General features: G+C 39.8%; 1 protein-coding gene across 1 annotated transcript in view; it reads right to left on the bottom strand.

Moving 5' to 3' along the window:
- Nucleotides 1–24,227, bottom strand: part of dennd11 (DENN domain containing 11) — a 47,072-nt gene that overhangs the window by 12,155 nt on the left and 10,690 nt on the right. Inside the window, exons 3-8 of the mRNA XM_072267682.1 lie at nucleotides 22,605–22,763; nucleotides 16,967–17,129; nucleotides 15,430–15,568; nucleotides 14,748–14,876; nucleotides 5,962–6,112; nucleotides 372–440 (exon numbers count right to left, since the gene is read on the bottom strand). Coding sequence (XP_072123783.1) covers nucleotides 372–440; nucleotides 5,962–6,112; nucleotides 14,748–14,876; nucleotides 15,430–15,568; nucleotides 16,967–17,129; nucleotides 22,605–22,763 — 810 coding nt within the window. The remainder of the gene's footprint in view (nucleotides 1–371; nucleotides 441–5,961; nucleotides 6,113–14,747; nucleotides 14,877–15,429; nucleotides 15,569–16,966; nucleotides 17,130–22,604; nucleotides 22,764–24,227) is intronic.

Genomic DNA, 24,227 nt, shown 5'->3' with positions numbered 1-24,227 from the left:
TGAGCAGTAATAAAAAAGGGAAGGGAAAAAAAACTTAACCTAGAGATTTCCGTTTCTTTGATTTCTCTGACTGAAGCCTCGAAGAGAAAAAGCCTCAAGTTCACCACTCTGACTCTATCCACAGATGATGGCCGCTGCGGTCGCCCTGCCTTCCTTTAATTTGCTCTTCTAATCAATCTCAAATGCAGATTGGTTGCTGGTCAAAGATGAATTTCACTGCCGCAACCCACTGCTCTCTTTTCCTACTCGGGCAGTGGAGCTGAGTGAAGTCATCTCCTCTCAAACTTCTGATGTCCAGATTGGTCGCTGGTCAAAGCTCTATTAGGTCTAAAATTTCTTTACTTTCCCCCTGTGCAAAGATAATTACTTACATAATGAACAGATCCTCTTCATTGGTGCTGCAATCTCCCCCCACCTCCTGAGAATAAAGCAGCATTTGTCTGTTGGAAAGATTTAAAATGACTTATAAATACCACAATTAACTGACAGACATGCACATGCAAAATTTGATTTGGCTGGATAAATTTAAACAAGATTTCAAATGGAAAAGTGAATCTATTGCGTGAATTACAGCATCATCTTTAGTCATATGAATAGTGGATCTCAGCCCAGTCCTGAAATAGCACCATCACCCAATCCAACCTTCAGCTAATTCAGTTCACTTCATATGACATTAATAAACACCTACAACAAAAACATCTACAAAAATTTAAAAAAAATACCATCTAGAAAAAAGGACAATGTATTCATTCAATTACTGTTTAATCCACCTACCATCTGCCATTAAGGGGAAGGGGTCATTGACAATACTATTAAATTGCACACAAGGATAACATCATGACAACTTGGCTCCAGACTTCAGTGTAGCTTTAATTAAGATGAGGACAAAGTGGCGACTTCTGCTGATGATTTTCATGTTGAATTCCATTTCTATACAGGAGAAAGCAACGACCAGAAGTGGCATTTTCTCCATTCTTATAAAAGATTCACTCTGTCCATGAGTCATTTTGGAGATAATGATCACAATTCTACCTCCTTTACCATAGCACTGGAGAGGGATAGGAACAGACAAGTTAGGAAAGCATTTAATCGGAGTATGAGGAAATATGAAGCTATCAGGCAGGAACCTGGAAGCATAAATTGGGAACAGATGTTCTCAGGGAAATGTATAGAAGAAACGTGGCAAAAGTTCAGGGGATATTTATGTGGGATTCTGCATAGGTACGTTCCAAAGAGACAGGGACGGTAGGGTAAAGGAACCGTGGTGTAGAAAGGCTGTTGTAAATCTAGTCAAGAAGAAAAGCTTACAAAAGGTTCAAAGAACTAGGGAATGATAGAGAGCTAGAAGATTATAAGGCTAGCAGGAAGGAGCTTAAGAAAGAAATGAGGAGAGTCAGAAGGGGCCATGAAAAGGCCTTGGTGGACAGGATTAAGGAAAACCCCAAGGCATTCTACAAGTATGTGAAGAGCAAGAGGATAAGACATGAGAGAATAGGACCAATCAAGTGTGACAGTGGAGAAGTGTGTATGGAACCGGAGGAGATAGCAGAAGTACTTCAGTATTCACTACGGAAAAGAATCTTGGCGATTGTAGGGATGACTTACAGCAGACTGAAAAGCTTCAGCATATAGATATTAAGAAAGGGGATGTGCTGGAGGTTTTTGAAAGCATCAAGTTGGATAAGTCACCAGGACTGGACAAGATGTACCCCAGGATACTGTGGGAGGCTAGGGAGGAAATTGCTGAGCCTTTGGCGATGGATCTTTGCATCATCAATGGGGATGGGAGGGGTTCCAGAGGATTGGAGGTTTGCAGATGTTGTTCCCTTGTTCAAGAAAGGGAGTAGAGATAGCCCAGGAAATTATATACCAGTGAGTCTTACTTCAGTGGTTGGTAAGTTAATGGAAAATATACTGGGAGGCAGGATTTATGAACATTTGGAGAGGATAATATGATTAGGAATAGTCAGCATGGCTTTGCGAAAGGCAGATCGTGCCTTACAAGCCTGAATAAATTTTTTGAGGATGCGACTAAACACATTGATGAAGGTAGCACAGTAGATATAGTGTATACGGATTTCAGCAAGGCATTTGATAAGGTACCCGATGCAAGACTTATTGAGAAAGTAAGGAGGCATGGGATCCAAGGGGACGTTGCTTTGTGGATCCAAAACTGGCTTGCCCACAGAAAGCAAAGCATGGTTATAGATGGGTGATATTCTGCATGGAAGTCGGTGACCAGTGGTATGCCTCAGAGATTTGTTCTGGGACCCCTATTCTTCGTGATTTTTATAAATGACCTGGTTGAAGAAGTGGAGGGATGGGTTAGTAAATTTGCTGATGACACAAAGGTTGGGGGTGTTCTGGAGAGTGTGGAGGGCTGTCAGAGGTTACAGCAGGATATGGATAGGATGCAAAACTGGGCTGAGAAGTGGCAGATGGAGTTCAACCCAGATAAGTGTGAGGTGGTTCATTTTGGTAGGTGAAATATGATAGCAGAACATAGTATTAATGGTAAGACTCTTGGCAGTGTAGAGGATCAGACGGATCTTGGGGTCCATGTCCACAGGACACTCAAAGCTGCTGCGCAGGTTGACTCTGTGGTTAAGAAGGCATATGGTGCATTGGCATTCATCAATCATGGGATTGAGTTCAGGAGCCAAGAGGTAATGTTGCAGCTATATAGGACCCTGGTCAGACCTCACTTGGAGTACTGTGCTCAGTTCTGGTCTCCTCACTACAGGAAGGATATGGAAACCATAGAAAGAGTGCAGAGGAGATTTACAAGGATGTTGCCTGGAGATTGGGGGGGGGGGGGGGGGATGCCTTATCAGAATAAGTTGAGTGAACTCGGCCTTTTCTCCTTGGAGCAACGAGGGATGAGAGGTGATCTGATAGAGGTGTACAAGATGATGAGAAGCATTGATCTTGAGGATAGTCAGAGGCTTTCTCCCAGGGATGAAATGGCTAGCAAGAGAGCGCACAGTTTTAAGGTGCTTGGAAGTAGGTACAGAGGAAATGTCAGGGGGTAAGTTGTTTTTTTTTCGCCGAGATTAGGGGCTGCCGGCAACAGTGGTGGAGGTAGATACGATAGGGTCTTTTAAGAGACTCCTGGATCGGTACATGGAGCTCAAGAAAATAGAGGGCTATGGGTAACCCTAGGCAATTTCTAAGGTAAGTACACGTTCGGCACGGCTTTGTGGGCTGAAGGGCCTGTATTGTGCTGTTGATTTTCTATGTTTCTACGAGCCCATAAGATATAGGAACCGAATTAGGCCACGGCTCATCAAGTCTGCTTCATCATGGCTGATCCAGTTTTCCTCTCAGCCCCAACTACCTGCCTTCTGCGCATATCCCTTCATGGCCTAGATCAATCAAGAATCTATCCACCTCTGCCTTAAATATTCATAAAGACTGCCTCCACAGCTGCCTGTGGCAAAGAATTCCTCAAATTCTCCACTCCCTGGTTTAAGATATCATTCCTTTTCTCCGTTCTAAAAGGACGCCCCTCTATTCTGAGGATGTGTCCTCTGGTCTTAAGACGCTGCAACCACAGGAAACATCATCTCCACAACAACTCTATTAAGGTTTTTCATCATTCAATAAGTTTCAACGAAGTCACCCCTCATTCTTTTGAATTCTAGTGAATAAGGGTCCAAAGCCATCAAACGCTCTTTTTAAGACAAGCCATTCAATCCTGGAATCATTTTCGTGAACCTCCTTTGAACTCTCTCCAGTTTCAGCGCATCCTTTCTAAGAGGCCCAAACCTGCTCACAATTCTCCAAGTGAGGCCTCACCAGTGCTTTAGAAAGTTTCAACATTACATCTTGCTTTTATATTCTAGTCCTCTTGAAACAAATGCTAACATTTCACTTGTCTTCCTCATCATAGATCCTACCTGCACATTAACCTTCAGGGAATCCTGCACAAGGACTCCCAAGTCTCTTTGCACCTCAGTTTTTTGTATTTTCTCTCCATTCAGTAAATAGTCAACCCTTTCATTTCTTCTACCAAAGTACATGACTATACACTTCCCAACACTGCATTCCATCTGCCATTTCTTTGCACATTCTCCGAATCTGTCTAAGTCCTTCTGTATCCTAATTCCTCAAAGTACCTGTCTCTCCACCTATTTTCATATCGTCTGCAAACTTTGAAACAAAGCCATCAATTCCATCATCCGAATCATTGACATATATTGCAAAAAGAATCGGTCTCAACACAGACCCCATGGAACACTATTATTCACCGGCAGCCAGACAGAAAGGGCTCCCTTTATTTCCATTCTTTCCCTCCTGCCAATCAACCACTGCTTTATCCATGCTAGAATCTTTCCTGTAATACCATGGGCTCGCAGCTTGTTAAGCAGCCTCATGTGTGGCACTTTGTCAAAGGCCTTCTGAAAAACCAAGTACTAACAGATTCTCGTTTGACTATCCTGCTTGACACTTCTTTAAAAAATTCCAAAAGGTTTGTCAGGCAAGATTTTCCCTTGAGGAAATACATGCTGACTATGGCCTATTTTATCATGGTCTCCAGTACCCTGAGCTATCATCCTTAATAATCGACTCCAACATCTTCCCAACTACTGATGTCAGACTAACTGGCCTATAGTTTCCTTTCTTCTGCCTCTATCCCTTCTTGAAGAGTGGAGTGACATTTCCAATTTTCCAGAACCATTCCAGTACCTAGTGATTCTTGAAAAATGAATACTAATGCCTGCACATTCTTTTCAGCCACCTCTTTCAGAACTCAGGGCTGTACACCATCTGGTCCAGGTGACTTATCTACCTTCAGACCTTTTAGTTTCACAAGAACCTTCTCTCTAGTTATGGTAACTTCACACAGTTCATCCTCCCTGACACCAGGAACTTCCACCATATTGCTAGTGTCTTCCACAGTGAAGACTGATGGAAATAATATGAAAAACTCTGGTCAGGCCACACTTGGAGTACTGTGTCCAGTTCTGGTCGCCTCACTATAGGAAGGATGTGGAAGCATTGGAAAGGGTACAGAGGAGATTTACCAGGATGCTGCCTGGTTTAGACAGTATGCATTATGATCAGAGATCAAGGGAGCTAGGGCTTTACTCTCTGGAGAGGAGGAGGATGAGAGGAGACATGACAGAGGTGTACAAGATAATAAGAGGAATAGATAGAGTGGATAGCCAGTGCCTCTTCCCCAGGGCACCACTGCTCAATACAAGAGGACATGGCTTTAAGGTAAGGGGTGGGAAGTTCAGGGGGGATATCAGAGGAAGGTTTTTTACTCAGAGAGTGGTTGGTGCCTGGAATGCACTGCCTGAGTCTTTGGTGGAGGCAGATACACTAGTGAAGTTTAAGAGACTACTAGACAGATATATGGAGGAAATAAGGTGGGGGGTTATATGGAAGGCAGGGTTTAAGGGTCAGCACAACATTGTGGGCGAAGGGCCTGTACTGTACTGTTCTATATATGATATGAAGATAGGTGGAGGGGCAGGTAGTTTTGAGGAAGTAGACGCACTACAGAAGACTGACACTGTCCACCTTGTGGATATAGGGTGTCCAATCTCTGGATGCCCTACAGCAATTCTCAAAGGTTTCTTTGCCATTCCTCAGAATAAGAGTCTGCAGCTAGAAGGATGTTTGCATCCTAACATCCTGCAATGTTAGGATGCAAACCCAACATTGTCCCCTTGTGTTTTCCTCCAGACATATGACCCCCGTCATGGAGGTGCTTGTTCTTTATTGTTGCTGAGCATACCAATAGCACTTTGGTGTACCTTTACCACAATGATTTCAGCCATTCAGAAAAAAAGTTCATCACCACCTTTTTCCAATGAGGAAAGTACCCATTAACAGTATCCATATAAACCTTCAGTTTTCACTTGGGCAGCAGTACAGTTCTAAAATTTCCCAATGTATCAGATTTAAGGAAAGGAAGGCACGAAGATGGTGTTGCAAAAGTACTCAGTTTACCTCTGGTCATTGAGCTTCCGGTATTTGTCCTTATCAGCATTGTTGACTTTCAGCAGTTGCTGTAGGTGCTCATGGTCAGTTTTCACATTTTGGTTATCAATATAAACATCATACAAGTCCTTTTTTTCTTCAAATATCTTTTCTGTTGTGCCTCAAAACATGAAAACACCGTGATTTATATAAAATGGTGTCCTTGTAGAACAAGATACTTAAAATTCTTCATCAAATTTAGTTTCTGATCAAACAAAGCAAAATAAATGTTGTTATATACAAGAAAACAGGAGCAGGAGAAGCCACTTGGCCCCTCAAGCCTGCTTCACCATTCAAATCCGATCATGGTTGATCTGTTCCAGACCTCATCTGCTCTTCTGTGCCAGTTCCCCAATCTTCCAAAAAATCTTTCTCCTTATTAAGTACCTTCACAGCACCCTAGAGTAGATAATTTCAGAGATTCACCACACTCTGAGAAGAAATTTCCAAATACATTAATTTTAAATGATCACACGACAGCTAACTTGCTGAAACCTACTTAGGATCTTGTATGTCTTTCAAAAATACGGCTCTAATTAATTCAACTTTCTCATCCTACAAATTAACCTAGAATTTCTTCTGATCTGCTAGAATATTCTTTCTTAAATCAGCAGACCCAAATGCTATTCAGTATTCCTGATGTGGTCTCACCAACACCTAAAAATTGCTAATCATTATTGCAATTGTATAAGATTCAATCCCTAATCACAAAGGCCAATATGCCAAATGCTTTCTTAATTACCTGCTGCGTCTGCATGTAGGTGTTTTGTTTTATGCACAGTAGCATCCAAGTCTCCTTTTACACATTTGCCCCATCCCTTCCTTTGACTTCAAAACTTTAACACTTGTTTTTCATATTGTTAATCTTCCTCAATACCTCTATCCTATCCAATGACTTACCCATGGTCTATCCTGCATGCCATCACAAGGCTCCCTTTTTTAAATGTAAGGACAAATATTAAACCATTCTGCTTATATGCCCCTGATTTAATATCTCCTCAACCAAATGATCCAACCCCATTCTATGATAAATGCCCATATGATTAACAATTGCTTGAAGCATTGCAATTCCTTCATCTACAGTGTGCTAAGGTATACCCTGCTATCCCCTGACTACTGCAAAGGGATCAACTCTCATTAAAAACATAGAAAACTAACAGCACAATACAGGCTCTTCGGCCCACAATGCTGTGCTAAACACGTGCTTACTTTAGAAGTTACCTGGGGTTACCCACGGCCCTCTATTTTCCTAAGCTCCATGTACCTATCGAGGAGCCTCTTAAAAGATCCTATTGTATCCATCTCCACCACAGTCGCTGGCAGCCCATTCCATGCACTCACGACTCTGCATAAAAAAACTTACCCCTGACACTCCCTTTGTACCTACTTCCAAGCACCTTAAAACTGTGCCCTCTTGTGTTAGCCATTTCGGCCCTGGGAAAAAACCTCTGAGTATTCACGTGATCAATGCCTCTCATCATCTTATGTACCTCTATCAGGTTACCTCTCATTCTCCATCGCTCCAAGGAGAAAAGGCCACATTCACTCAACCTTTTCTCGTAAGGCATGCTCCCCAATCCAGGCAACATCCTTGTAAATCTCCTCTGCACCCTTTCTATGGGTTCCACATCCTTCCTGTAGTGAGGTGACCAGAACTGAGCACAGTACTCCAAGTGGGTTCTCACCAGGGTTCTATATAGCTGTAACAATTCCCCTTGGCTCTTGAACTGAATCCCACGGTTGATGAAGGCCAATTCACCGTATGCCTTCTTATCCACACAGTCAATCTGCGCAGCAGCTTTGAGTGTCTTATGGGCTCGGACCCCAAGATCCCTCTGATCCTCCACAGTGCCAAGAGTCTTAACATTAATATTATATTCTGCCATCATATTTGACCTTCCAAAATGAATCACCTCACATTTATCTGGGTTGAACTCCAGCACTAACACAAGTCGAACGCACAAGAACAAATCTGTAAAGGTCATCATTGTTATTCTGCATTTTATTAGTAGTAACACTTTCCCTTGAGAGAGGGAGCAAATCATTAGCCTCCACCGTGGCCAAATGCACCATGCCAGCAACTGAGCTAACCATGCAGCGAAACATTCTTCCATTCTTCATTCCTTTTCACATACTTATCCAACAAGGACCCCTTTTCCACACTTCCCTGCCCTAGTCACTCTTTCCTCCTGTAACATCCAACCACCTCCCAGCATTGTTGTGGACTGTTACTGGGAGGGCCCATACTTTTGGGTTCTTACATATAAGGTTCTGCTCATACCTGGGTGGAAGATCCTTAGGACCATCAGCATACTGACTGTTGACACAATACCATACATCATCATCCCAGCTGTCGAGAATCCAGTCCTTGGCCATTAAAGGCCTCATTTTGACAGGATCCAGGACATGATCCATCATCTTTGCCTAATCTTCCTGCTGTGCTTCAAGCTGTTTACATGCTAGGGTGGTTTGCTGGGTTTCAGCTTTGTCAGCTCATTTGTCGGCCAATTTAACTGATTCAGATAAAATGACATCCTACAGTCCTTGAATTCCCATTTCCTCAGTAAGGGTAGAAACTCTTTTGCTCTGCAGCCCAATACATGTCAAATACCATTTTCAAAGCACACAGCAAGATTCAACAAGCCATAGCCTTACTCTTTTCACATTCTGGAAATCCAATCTTAATTAGCAGAGTGGCTACCATGACCACAACTGTTTTCCATCTCAGCTTTCCAAAATATGGGAGGGTAACATGTGGACAATATGCTGGGTTGGCTACAGCCACAAAATTATAGGTGTTGCCCATTCACCCCAGTACCTGAAACTCAGTCATGCCTACGGGTACATCATGTTGTTTGTGAAACAGAGTATCCATTGTGCTGAATCCTGCCAACAATGCCTATTGTATAACCAAAATTATTTTAAAATCTGTTCTATGTTCCTTCCTGATTCAGCAACAGGCCCTTGCATATGTACTCACAAACAAAGCAGACACCGTACACGTTTAAGTACAAGAAATAATTAAAATTATATAAAACATGCAATATAAATAGGAAAGCAAATTGTTAATGAAGCAGGACAAAAAAGTAACTAATAATTATTATCCACTGAATGAGCAGCTCTGCAGAATGCTGACAATGTTCACACAGCCTTCTCTCTCTCTCTCTCTCTCGACATACTCTTACCCTCCTGACATACCTTCTCCAACTTTAGCGCTAGTCTTGAGAGGATTCTTCCTCTCTTCCTCACCCTCCTTCGCTTTTATCTCGCTCACAAAGGAATTGCCCTTTTTTATATCCTTCACAACCCCTTACGTAGTACTTTCCAATGCATTTGGTAACTGCACCTACACAATGATCTCACCTTCACCAGACAAACATGCTTCTCATCATTACCCACTATTATGGTTACAGACTTTTTATTCCCTTAACTTTCTCAAAACACTGCTGTGGACTGGTTCTCCTGCATTGCTCAAAACAATCCCACTCTAAACCTACACCATTTTGTTTTAAAGACTTCCATTTTATTTTAATATATACCAAGGAGGAATCACATTTAATTCTTTTCTTACAATTCGCTATTTAGGTAATTGTCTATCTTTTTATTCCTCCTACCAAAGTGCATGATGTTATTTTCCTATACTGAACTCCACATGCCAAGTTTTTTGAGCACTCGTTAAATAACATGGTCCACAGTGTAAATACTCTGTTCACAGCATACCAGCCACCTAGTTTCATTTCATCACTGAACAGTTAGATACCTTACACTGTTTCACCTCTACAAGTTATTAACAATGACAGGAAGTAATTTCGAATCAAGAACAGATAAAACCATGAGGGGCACAGATAGGGTTAATGACCTTGTCTTTTTTTCCCCAAGGCTGGGGAATCAGGAACTAGAAGGCACAGGCTGAAGGTTAAGAGGTTCATAGGAACCTAACTGGCACCCATTTTTACCCAAAGGGTGCTCAGAATATGGAATAAGCTGCCAGAAGAAGTGGTTGAGGCAAGTACAAAAGGCATTTGGAGAAGCCTACTGGACAAGAAATGTTTAGAGCGGTATGGGCCAAACGCAAGAAAATGTGGCCAGTACAGATGGGAACCTTGGTCAAAAGGGACCAGTTAGGCGAAAAGACCTGTTTCTCTGCTTTATGACTCTACAACTCTGTTACGGATCTTTAGGCATTCCAGTCTGACAAAGATGCTTTTCCAAGTACAGCACATCTACTAGTTCTGCTCTATCAGCTGTTTGTAATATCCTCATAAGATCTCTAGCAATTTTGTCAAACATAATTTCTCTTTCATAAAACCATGTTGACTTGGTTTGATTTCATTGAACTTTTCTAAACTGACTAGCTATTTTACTGCAGCATCTTCCCAACAATAGCTAACTGACTTATATTTGAGAGAGGGTGAAAACTTGGTAAATCAAGTTTAATGTGGGAAAAGTGAAGATAGGCATTTCAGCAAAAGGATCTACCATAAGGCATAAAATTTGCAGATCAAAGTAGAGTAATCTGGGTTCTTGCACACAAATTCCAAATTAGGCGCAGTGAGTTCTTAGGAAGGCAAAAAGCATATTGGCCTTTCTTGAAGGTAGTAGTTGAAAAATAGGTTAATGTAGAGTATAGTCTGATATTCTGAGATGAAGGGATTACCTTGTATATATTTGAAGAATGAGGGTGATCTTACTGAAACAGAGGATCCTTATGGGGCACGATATGGAAGACTTTAAAATGTTTCTACTAATAGAATCTCAAATGAGAGGACAAAGTTATAGGATAATTTATTTAAAACCAAGATGCATAAAAATTTCTATTGCAGCAAGTATTCAAAATACCTCAGAGATTTGTGGAGGCTAGATTGTTGGAACTATTTACAATAGATGTACATAAATTTTTGAAAGACCAGGAAACTGAGAGGACTTGACAAATGGAGAATACAAGTCATAATTAGACTGAATGGTGGAGCAGGCTTGAGAAGCTAGGTAGCTTAAACTTGGTCCTTTTGTTGTTCTTATAATTTCCCATTGATTGCTTTGTCCTTTCTTGCTCATCAAGCTCATTGTTTTGCAATTCACTGCTACCCTCTTAAAAGTTTGATGTGTTTTGAAAAATTTCAAATCAATGGCTCTTCCATTAATTTTTTGGATGCAAGCCATTTGGTCTTGGAAACTAGTTTCCTCCTCGCTCAATATCTTGTCCCTTACCACAGGGATTATTACAATTTAAAATAGCCCAACAATTATCATTGGAATATCTAAAAAAAATTCTCCACTATGATCCAAATTATTAGTGTAAATTATCTGCCATTTCCCATCATTAAGCTTCTCAGTCGCACACTTGTTTGAAATACCTCCTTTTTAAATTTCCATAAAAGATCTTGCTGTTTATCAAATTTACTTTATTAATTTCTTCAATCTTATTAACTTTTTGGTCCCAAAAAATGCTGGTTCCAGTAAAAACATCCCAATCCTCTGATCTACTACTAGCCCTTGCCACTTTATATATTCAAATTTTAGATTTAATAGTTTCCTTGATTACTCTGCTACCAGTAGATCGCTATAAGACCATAAGATACAGGAGCAGAATTTGGTCTTTTGGCATTGAGTGTACTCCCAAATTTCATCATAGCTGATCCATTTTTCCTCTCAGCCTCATCTCCTGCTTCCCCCCACATCCTTCCTTGTCCTGACCAATCAAAAGCTCTATCAACCTCTGCCTTAAATATATTTAAAGACTTGGCCTCCACAGCTGCCTGTGGCAACAAATTTCACATATTCACTACTCTCCAGTTAAAGAAATTCCTCCTCATCTCTGTTCTATAAGGACACGCCTCTATTTTACAACTGTCTCCTCTGGTGTTAGACACTCCTACTATAAGAAACATTCTCTCCACATCCACCATTCGATAGGTTTCACTGAGGTCACCACCTATTCTTCTGAATTCCAGTGAATTCGGGCCCAGAGACATCAAGTGCTCTTCACATGACAAGCCCTTTCATCCTGGAATCATTTTCGTGAATCTCCTTTGAACCCTCTTCAGATTCGGGACATCCACTCTAAGAGGCCCAAAACTGCTCACAATACTCTAAGTGAGACCTCACCAGTGATTTATAAAGTATCAATATTATATCTTTGCTTTTACATTCTAGTCCTCTTGAACTGAATGCTAACATTGCATTTGCCTTCCTCACCACAGATTCAACCTGGAAATTAACCTTTAGGGAATCCTACACAAGGACTTCCAAATCCCTTTGCACCTCAGATTTTTGTATTTTCTCGCCACTAGAAAATAGTCAACCCTTTCATTCCTTCTACCAAAGTACATAACCATACACTTCCCGACACTGTATTCCATCTGCCCATTCTCCTAATCTGTCTATGTCTACTTCCTCAAAACTACCTGCCCCTCCGCCTATCTTCACGTCAGCTGCAAACTTTGCAACAAAGCCAACAATTCCATTATCTTTCTCATCAAGTCCTTTCTGATTGTGATAAATTCCTGCTAAACTTTGAAATGTTCAGCAGAAATCTATCACAAACACCTGTTTAAATATCTGCCACTGATCCTGACCTTCCTTTTAACTATTTTCCTGGTCCACTCTGATAAACTCTTCCTTCATATCACTGAAATTGTCCTTATAAATTGAAAATATTTATTAAAGACCCAAGGTGTTCAGCTTCAAACTCTATTTGGAATAAAAGTGTTATGTTTGTTAATTCCTGGAGGAATCTTCAGTATACAATCTATTAATCCTACCTCATCACATACAACAAATTCTAAAATATCCTGTGCCCTGATGAGCCCTGCAATTTATCACTCCAAAAAATAACATAATACACCCTTTAAATTCCTCTTCCAGCTTCTGCATCAGTTTGGTAAATCCAATTTATAAGTAGATTAAAAATCACCGATATTAACTGTGATTCCCTTCTTTCTCACCTTTGATACTTCCCCACCTGTCCCATTGATCATTATGATCTATTCTTACCCTTACTCTACCTTATTTATACCCAAAAAGAGTTCACATCATGATCCACTGTATCTGGTCACCACTTTTTAAATTAAGAACCAAACCCCCCTCCTTACTATTTCTGCTTTTTTCCATTTGGAATGTCCAAGAACCTCGAATACTGAGTTCATGCCCAGTCATATCTCTATAAGAGCTCAACTTACTCATTTTATTTGTCCAAACAATTCATCTATCTTGTTACAAATGATGTGTACTTTCAGATTAAGACCTGAGGTTTAAGATTTTTACTCTAGTTCCAGTTCCTGCTACAATCTTCTGCTTATATTTTCTCCTCTTCCACATCATGCTTTGACCTTCAGTCACTTGTATTACTGTTCAGACACTTTTTAATTTATTAACCTTCCCATTCTCTTTGCAATTGCTTAAAAACACCATCTATTACCCTAGTTTTGTGATTCACCCAGACACTGGTAACATGATACAAATGTAGCCCATCCTAATAGAACTGTTCTCTCCTCTCCTAGTACTGGCACCAATGCCCCCCAAAAAAATCAGAATTCATTTCTCCTTACAAAATCTCAGCACCAACATTTCTGTAATCTTATTTACCTTTTGCCAATTTACACTTGGTTCAATTATTGACCCAGGGTTCATCACCTTTGCTTTGTAATTTTGCCCTAAGGTGTTCATAATCCCTCAACAAGATCTCATTGCCAGTCCTACCCATGTCATTAGTGCTTATGTGGATCACCACAAATAGATCCTCCTCCCCCATTCCCAAGTTCTTCACAGGCCTACAAAAGATGTCCTAAACTGGGCAATGTGCTAGGGACAAAATTTTTGGTAATTTTACCTTGCAGCAGAGGAAAGAGCACCTAGCCCTAACTATACTATCCCCTTTAACATTTCTCTTTTCTCCCCCAACTTCAATCACAACCCCACTCCCCAATACAGTTTGTACATCCCTCCTGCAGTCTTGTTCAAACAAGACTGCAAGAACATCAAACCTCATGCAAGGACAAGGGTTAAAGCTTCTTCAGAACTATGTGCCAATTCCTTCTATTTACTTCTTTTACAGTCACACATTTCTTTTCCTGGCTGATGATCGTATTCAACATAATTAACCCAAGAGGTCACCTTGAGCAAAAGCATCCAGACGCCTTTGTCCTTGTTGATACATCACTGTGAACGAAGATTGGACTGCAGCTTAAGAACTCTGAAACAAATTTCCTCAGGCAGCCAACACACTTGCTGCAGATGTGGTCACCATAAATCACAACGGATTCCATTAGCTTTCACATGCTGCAGCTACAACACATCACTTCTCAGCTACCTCTGTTCTATTTAGTTATTTCATATGGAATTATTTTAAACATACACTCCTTAGCTAGACTGACATTCCATCTTAAATTACTTGGGTAATTAGAAGGTCCAGGAATAAATATCCACAAAGTTAATTTTAAAAAGCTGCAGATGTTGGAATCTGACATTAAAAATTGCTAGAAACAACCAGCTGATCAGACCCAAGACTCGTCACCAGAACTATTTTGGTGAAGGTTCTTAGTCCTGAAAGCTGAACTCTGTTTCTCTTTTCAAATGCTCCTTGCCCTGCTGAGTGTTTCTAGCATATTACATTTTATTTGGCACTGCGTCCGGAACATGTTGAGATCAGGCCCATCACTTATTTCTTCCTGCCTCCTGCTCTTTACAGCTCCTCGACCACTCACTTGTTATACCATATGCTAGACTTTGACAGATATGAATATTTGTTTAATACTTACAGGCTACATAGGACATCTCATTCTCCAGGGTTTCTATGTCTGCTACACTGATATAAAAGTAAGGTTTGGATTCAGGAACTCCACCAATCCCAGGCAGTGAAACATTCGCCAGACAACAACAACAGTAAACTAGAATGGAATGTTGGGAGAAAACAAATTATGAGACAACTTAGTTCACTGTTAGTTAAAACAGATTAAGAACGGATGGTTATAAAACATTGCAGCATGCATTTTGAAAGGTATTCAGTGATAAAGGGGACACTAAAAGGCCATCAAGAACATGAAATTTCAGCTCCCTGATGGTTCTGAGCAGCTGTGAGCTTCGATGTGAGACAAACATCCAATCATTCTGGTTTAATGAAAATCAGGACTGGGAATTAAATTTTTTCTACAATATAGCATACCAGTTAATGTAAAAATTAAACCAATGACTCAATTTAGCTGTATAAAACTGACAGCCTTACTTAAACATGACATACTTAAGTTTGCCAAGTTTCTGCCAAATTAAATTGTTGGGTACCTTGCAGTAACTATGTGTCTTCCTGTCAATAACTGGCACTGGAGAAACATTGACCAAACAACAGTAAAATGGTCTGTGCTTAATCTGTTCATAGATTCTGTATTGCTGAAGAAAAATGAAATATAAGTTATATTAAAAGACAAATTTATTTAAAACTCACACCTCTATAGCAGACCACTCCAACTGGAGGTGGCGAAAAAATCAAGATCCGCTTCCTTAGGAGTGCAAACTTCCAAAGAACCATTATCTGCTCCCCAAAAAACTTGATGAACTGTGACATGCATCCTGCAGGGTGAGTGATCTGTTTCAAGACAAGAATTTCAGCAGTGTTACTTGCTATTTTATGAAATGAATAAAATTTATGGTAACGTGGATAGACTAGGAATGTTCTAAGTAGGAACCTGTGTTTATACTCTAAAGTTGGAGTAGAAATTCCCTCTACAGATTGCAATTGATGCTAAATACAATCAATTTGCTAAACAGAATGGGTCACGTTCAACTGCTCTGGAGTATACTGCCTGGTATAACCACCCATGATTTATTTCCCCATGCCAATATTTCTTAATCTGGAAGTGGTGGCCAACCTGGCAGCACAGGAACGTTTAGCACACCAATGGCAACAGGCTCTGGAGTGGTAATGTGAATAGTGTGAGCTGCAAAACTCACATGAAAATTCTTATAACTTGAAAGGTCATGCTTCAAATCACCGAATGAAAGAGCCAAGAGTGATTTTTGAAGGTTTTTCCCCCTCTGACATTAAGGCACATGTAAAAACCATTAAATAGTTGCAGTTTAACATGCTTTAACTAAAACACTGAACAATATTATAACGCAAACTATTAAACTAATCAACCATGGTTATCAGATCATGTCCAATTATCTCTATTTTTGCTATTAACTCTACATTATGCATGTTTTATTTATGATAGCTTTAGGCTTGCCTTTTTTCGTTCAATTCCAGGAGACTCCAGATTGATCTGGGAAGGTTGGAATGCCTATTCATATCCATTATAGATGGTCTTAGATAATATAAACAAATATTTTAATATAAATAGCTTTAAGCGTGGGAAATTTTCAGATTTGATCTCTTCTCCACGTCAGAATGTTGCTTTAAACTCGCTTGTAATTAACCTCCAGTAGGATTAGATTTATCCTTTTAATACGGCTCTGACACATATTTTTAATCTTTATTATAAAACTTCTCATTTAAAAAAAACTATATGGAGAATAAACCTTGCTTCCTATGAGACATGCAAATTTACTGTTCATATTAAAGAAAAACATGCAGTTCATCTTAAAGCAAAACCCAGAGACTGCACTTTTGTGCTAAATTTATCCATCACCTTAAATGCCCAAGTTATAATATTCTTTAAACCATTCAAACCCTTTCCTCAGAAACACTAAGAAAGAATATAAATTCTCCACAATTTTTTTTGGGATAAATCAGTTTTAGTATGAACTAGTATAAAAAGTCTTCTATTGATGGAATGGAAATGCAACACACTTGGGTCAGAGTTGGCTTAAATTTCAAATGATTAAAGTGTCATTCCCCTACGTGCACCAGCATGATAAATAATGCCTCACATAAGGAGTTGGTATATTAACAGGTTTGTTTTGTTTAAATGTTTCAAACCACTTATTTTACCTTCACCTTGGAATAACCTATCTAAATGTTTTAAATAGCTATATATTTTGTTACCTTCATCTCTGGATACATGTACTTGTTAACTGATGGCAACCAGTGAAGGGGCTGAATGGATGTAGGGGTTCCTTTGCTGCTCAATCCAGCAGGTAAAATACCTTTCTTGTCTTCATAAAAAGCTTCTAATTGTGCATAATGTCCAGGAATTTCAAGTTGATGTCTGTAAAAGTTACAATATATTCCATGAGTATTTCAAGATTCTATCATTTTGTGAAATTTGCCTATTGGCAAATGAGATGATATATAAAAACTCTGTCTCTTTTGCCAGTAAAAAATATTACTCAATTCGTTTAAGCATTTCAACTGAGAAATTTTGCAAATGGGTCCAGATTTTAACCAAAAGTCACAGGAAAAAAAAAGGAGGCTTATAATGCTCCTTTCTTAGATAAAGGTTTTAGAGCTCAAATTCTGCAAACAACTCTCATCGGAATGAGATCACAGCAAAACATCTGACTCATTCATTGTCACATGTTCCTCTGCATCAAAATCAAGGGAATATTTGATGAAAATCTATTCTCTCAGCACAAGTATTAAATTTCAGGATTTTGGTTCTGTTCTTCTCTGTTTTCTAATTAATCCAATCCATAGCCATTAAACAGTAGACTGACTAATTTTCCAAACATGAGAATCAACATTAATAATCACCCAGCATAGCAGAATAGCATATACATGTTGTGAATTGAATGTCAACAGGATAACTTATTTGGCACCAAGATTAAAATTAAACCATAAACTGATGACACAATATAAATAAAAAGTTATTTATTTTTCTTTACTCTAGTAAGGCCAAGAAACACAGAAATCTTCAGATACATCAGTATCAGTACCAAAAGTATTCAGGCATTCCCGAACCAGAAGCCATGGATGAACAACGAAATAGAAACCTGCTCAAAGTTTGTGACACTACTTACAGATCCAGTGATGCCAAAGCATCAGATCAAATCATAAGAGAGACATCAAGACAGCCAAGTGTAGACATAAAGTACAGATTGAGACATAATGCCACTGATCCCTGATGTGTTGGGGGAAGATATCAGATCCATTTCAGTTTACAAAGGAAAGCTTTCTTGTTCTGCTCATGGTGACACCAAACTATCTAAAGAGCTAAACAACTTCTTTGCTCGCTTTGATAAGGACAAGGAACCAGTGATGAGAGCCTTAACACTGGATGGAGGAACATACACGAGGTGAGGCATGAAGTCCGTAAAGTCAGCGCACACAGAGCTGCGGCACCAGGGAGCGTAGACAGGTGAGTCCTCAGGGACTGCACCGAGCAGCTGGCAGAAGTTCTGACTAGTATTCACAAGCCTTTGCTGTGCCAGGCTATGGTTCCGGCATGCTTCAAAGCATCGATCTTCATACCAATCCCCAAGATGTCAACAGCATCATGTCTTAATCATTACAGATCCATGGTTGCCAAGTGCTTAGAAGGAATGATTAAATCCCAAATCAAAGAGGTAATCCGGGCTACCTCGACCCTGCACTAGTTTGCCTACAAGGCAAAGAGAAATGGCATCTTCGGTTGATCTATCACCCTTCATACTGTCTTGGAACACCTGGAGCACAAAGACACCTACTTCAAGATGCTTCCCATTGATTACAGCTCAGCCTTTAACACCATACTACCAAACAAGCTGACTATCAAGCTCCACAATCTAGGTCTCGGCACAACAACCTGTAACTGGATCTTGGACCTCTCTCTAATTGTACCCAGACAGTGAAACTAGGCAAGACCTGGAGAAAATCTACAATTTTCCATGCCAACAGCACACTCATAACATCATTAAAGACCCATACCATCCCAGACACCATCTGTTCAATCTCTTACCATCTGGTAGGAGATCCAGAAACATCTTACCCAAGACAGTAAGACTGAAAAACAGCTTCTTCCTGAAGGGTATTGTGCAGCGGAATAATATTACACCCCAACGTGCCCATGGCCTTTGACTGTTATGGACTATCGAAGTCACTCATTGCATATAAAAGTGATTTTAAAAAAAAGCCTGACTGCATGCATTGTAAATATCTGTTTTGTATGGACTGGAGTAGCATCGCAAACTTCTTGTCTTGAGCTATGGCAAAACTTTCTGCACATTACATCGCTGGGGTTTAGGAGCACAATGAAGGTCCCCTTAAATGATGAGAGCTTGGCAAGGTTGCTCTCTGTCATGCACCAGCCTTCTGACTCATACAAGAGTCGGACAGAACACAGCTCTGGTACGGCTTCACCTTGGCTGATCCCCATATGCTGTTTAGTGATCTGAAGACATTTCTAGCTTTGCTGAGTCTCCACTGGATGTCATCCTTGGTCCCACCATCCTGCCAAATGATGCTGCCCAGGTAGGTGTTGCGTAAGTCAACGGCATATACCTTGACAGGAAGAGGACTCTATATTCAGGGCCATGGTCTCAGTCTTTCTCTGGCTAACTGTCGAGTCCAACCCGTCCACCTAAGGTACAGAGGCACCGAGTTTTCTCTTGCATGTGCTGGTGTGTATATGACAGTATGCAAGGTCATCTGCAAAGTGTAAGTCTTCTAAAGTAGAGAATGCCTCTCTGCTTATCTTTCGTTGTTTGCCTCATAACCCAGTCAATAACCAGGTTAAACAATATCGTCATCATCATGCAGCCTTGCCTGACTCCTGTCTTGACTTCAAAGCTCAAATTGCAGTCCCCAGCTGTGCAGGTGAAATTAGCATAGAAACTCTGAATAAGCTAGACAATTTTGGAAGGTATCCCATATGATTTGAGAATTCACCAGACTCTCCCTATGGTATCAAACCTTTTCAAGGTCCACGAAATTCACATAGAGTTGTCTCTGTCACTCTGTGAACTGTTCTAAAATGTTAAGTAACAATAAAATTATATTCTATTCTGTTGACAGTAGTGTCATTCAACACATATGGAGGGAAAAGTTTAATCTTTCATGGCCGCCAAAATGATACTGCTCAAGATCTTTAAAGATATGAAATGAATGTAAACAGGACTTACTCACTTTGCAAAGAATATGAAATGCCAGGAGTTGTAAAATAAAAATGTGCAACTCCTGGCATTTCATAGTTTTGCTAAGTGAGCGACCACTGTTTACATTCATTTCTGCATGTCACAAATGGTTTTAGATCTATTAGATGTACATTATAGTTCATTAAAATATTTCTACCAGTGAGAGATTTGATCTACATAAATCTGAGGCAATCATTTACAATGTACTGATGTCAATGTTAAACAAAGGTCTACTATGTGATTTATAGGAAGGTTCATTTATTTCAGTTAGCTTGGATCCATTAAACAATAACGAAAGCTGTTCTCCCTTTTGCCGCTTTATTTTCTTCAATTGGTTGGGATATCATCTACATGAAATGATTGTAATCAGGGCAGACAACACCAAAACAAATTTGTTGGTGTTAAAAGGAGTTGAAGAAAACATACAGTGATAATCACTGGGCAAACTATGCAGAAACATTTGTTACTGATTTTGGAATTTATATGGTTCATAGATCAAGGGCTGCACAGTAGTGTAGCAGTTAGCATTGCACTATTACAGCACCAGTGATCAGGTTCGATTCCACTGCTATCTGTAAGTAGTACACCTGCCCTGTAACCATGTGGGTTTCCTCTGGTTTCTCTGGTAACCTCCCACATTCCAAAGTCATGGCGGTTAGTAGGTTAATTGGTCATATGGGTGTAACTGGGTGGCGCTGGGCTGAAAGACCATAGTTGCCATGCTGTGTCTCTAAGTTAAATAAAATACACAGCTCACTGTCTTCCATTCAATGCCAATTCCATTCTTTACTGAAAAAGATTATAAATGTTCCACTATAATACTATTTGTGTAGAAGGCCTAAAAGATTCTGGGTGTTCTGTGAGCCTCGAGTATTCTTAATAGCTAAAACATGACAGCTTTGAGTTCCTTTCTCTTGGACTAGCCCTAGAGAGAATTTTGATGATTTTTAGGACAGGGCAGATGCACAGAAAGGGTGGCGCAATCGTGGCACAGGTAATTTAGCTGTCTCACTGCTCCAATAGCTCAGGTTTAATTCTAACCTTGTGTGCCGCTGGTATGAAGTCAGCACATTCTCTCTGTGACCAATGGTCCTCTTGCACCCTGGGGATGAGGGAGGGGCCAGTGAAAGATTGATGGTTATTGTTAATTAGGCATTACAAATTCACCCCAGTGTTGGCAGGAGAGAAATGAAACAGGGACGTTCATGCAAGAGAGAAGAGATTACAGGGAAATAGATGGGGGGCCGGATATTGCCTCTAGAGCTGATAGAGCCCAAAAGTGAATAGCTTCCTTCTATGAGGAATATGAAAACATGTTTTAGGAACTATGAAGGAATATTTTCTATTACAAGGGAAGTACTCAAAACTTTTGGAAAAAATCCTTATAGATCCTTGCACCTATTTGTGGTTTGCTTTTCTTGTAACTAAACAGCTTCTATTCAGAAGAGAAACTATGGAGAAAACTGAATTGTCAGAGTCTGAAGTTGCACCGTACATCTGTGACAATTGAGTAAACTTAGCACGGAGACTTGGAGAAATATTTACTACATTAGACACAAATATATCCCTGTGGTATTATGTGATGGTATGTTAATTAGCAAAGAGGAATATAGAAACTGGTTTCATGTAAACTAGCCTTTGAATGCACAGAACAGTTCTTGTTGAAAAACATGCCCAAGTAGGATGATGTTTAAAATAGCTTTGCTATCATCCAAATTATCATCCAAAGATTAATAGACAAGAATGATCTTTTTAATGAATGGGCAAACATAAAACCAATGTCTGACTATAACACACAGAAAATTCTAGTTTCTGTAAGGTGTAATGTTTTCAGGTGGGTAGAAATGCTATGGAGCACTCAAATCTTCTACCTGCCTGGCAGCACAGTCTCTGTTAAACAAACCTTTTCAATCCGGTCACCTGAAAGATAACTTCTTAGCGATTCTACAATGGACACCATTTTGTTCGATGGTAAATTTTGACTTGACTGCACATCATTCTGTGGTAAAATGTTGAAACAATACTGATCTTACAAAAGACTGTTAAAAGTACAATCGACAGGAAGCATTGCACAACAGTCAGCATGTTAGCAAGAAGCCAAGGCCTTTGAAGGAGAAATAGATGCTTAGTTGTAAGCACTGCCATATGTGTCTTTTTTTTCTTATACTATACTAAGGCAATATGAAAATGATCACCTTCACCCTACAGGATAAGCCACAATAAATCATAAAAGTAGTCATTAACTGGTGAAAAGACAAGAAAGATAAACAAAACCAGGCAACCAAAATCATAAGCAAATGGTCCAATGCAAGGGCAAAGTAAAGTGAAAACCCAATTAACTGTCATTAATGAGCAACATCGGCACAAATCAGGCAACAACAGCTTTTAGTCTTTCTCTATAAAATCAAATCTATTGGTGTTGATTTGAATAACAATTACACCGAGAAGTACGAATTAAGAACATTGGGTTCCTGAGACTAATTATGAACACAAGTGGTACTTTTAAGGATCAGTAAGAGACCTTTAATACCTATTACCAGAGGAAATCTAATTTAAAAAAAATTGCACATTAACCCTTTAAGTGTTAAATTGATTCATCACATATTAAGAGAAACTAGCATAAGAGCTCTCACCTGACCTGATTCTCCAGAAAATGCATGTATCTGTACAGAAGTGTATACGATGGGGAAAGAATTCCAACAGACTTCATTCGAGCACCTCGTTCCAGTTCACTCTCGACAGGCATGTTGGCAAAACATGCCATACCAAAGTAGTTACCTTTCCGAAAGTAGCTAGAAACATGAAATGATAGCTATTTGATTAGGAACATATAGGAACAGAAGTAGTATTTTACCTGTAAGCAGTTCTCAGGGCTAGTCTATAGATAACAAAAATATACAATAAGGATAATAACCAGAGTTTACTTCAGGCTTCATCGACACAACTGACAGCTTCAATTCTGAAGCAATTCAATATTTGTAAACCAAGTAGACCGTTGGCTAGACCACAATTGAAGCAGGCTTTCCCAAGAGGCCAAATTGACTAAAATACAATAGTAGATAATAAGCATGAGTAACATTTGTCACTTATCAGTCTATGCTCAAATATCATCTACGTCTTGCTGCACATAGATATGGATTGCTACATCTTTTAAGAAACTGCAGGTAGAATTCGACATTACACAATCAAAGGCAATTACCCCCACCATTAATCTTATGATTGAAGGAAGCATATTGACAAAGCAAGTTTTAAATGATAAAAACCTTCCAAAAAATGTTACTTTGATAAACACACAATATCCACCATTTTGTTGTTTTCCCTTCGATGCCAATGTATAGCATTTTTACAAGGCACTCCATGTTTGGAATTCACCATTCTATCCAAGATTGGACCAAAGAACAAATGAGGCCTGGGCAGAGCAATCGTCGGAAAGTTCACCAAAGCACAGATTAACAGATACTGCTTAAATACATGCATCTTTCTAACAATTGAGAACAGACTAATAGGGCTGTGATTAACAAGGTTAATAAGCTAATATGCCAATGTTAAAAAAGTACTAGTGATTTAACTGTAATGAAGCAGCTTGTAGAGAGGAATTGCAGATTACGAATGAATGCAATAGGACTGGCTGGGACATCTCTTAGCTGCACCTACTGCATTCTTATTTTGCTGTTTAGAACATGTACTTCTGTGCTACTACTCCACCAAGTTGACATTTCATTTTAGATATGTCCTGGCATGACCTTCATTGAACTATGGTTGGTACCCTATCTTGATCAGGAGGGCAAAAGAAATAACAGACCAAAAGGTTATTGTGGAAAAGAAATCAGAGCTGATAGCCCACTGCACCTCCTGAATGCTCAGCTTTGTTGCTAGATCTGAGGCTATCCCATTTAGCCCAATGGTAATGCCAGACATGATGCAGGGCACCTTGGGTAAAAAACTGGACTTCGTTTCCACAAGAACAGAAATGCTGCAGGAACTTGGCCAGTAAAGCAGCATATGTGGAAAGAAATTAAGTTACCAGCAGCACTTACTGCTGTCCCTATAAGGATTACTGTCAATGAAGAATCCAATTATGAGATCAAATATGCTTACCCATTGTGTTGGTTTCCTTCCCACCAACCGTTAGCCGTTTCCCTTTGTCGCTCAGCAAACGGGGAGCAAAGAAACAGCAGATGAACTTAAGTATTTTGTGTCCGTCTTCACCTTGGAAGACACTAGCAATATGCCAGAAATTTGATAGTGTGAGGGGG

The sequence above is a fragment of the Mobula birostris genome, chromosome 9 (genome assembly GCF_030028105.1).
Source record: "Mobula birostris isolate sMobBir1 chromosome 9, sMobBir1.hap1, whole genome shotgun sequence".
NCBI classification, from domain to species: domain Eukaryota; kingdom Metazoa; phylum Chordata; class Chondrichthyes; order Myliobatiformes; family Myliobatidae; genus Mobula; species Mobula birostris.
This window is presented reverse-complemented; position numbering and strand designations above follow the sequence as displayed.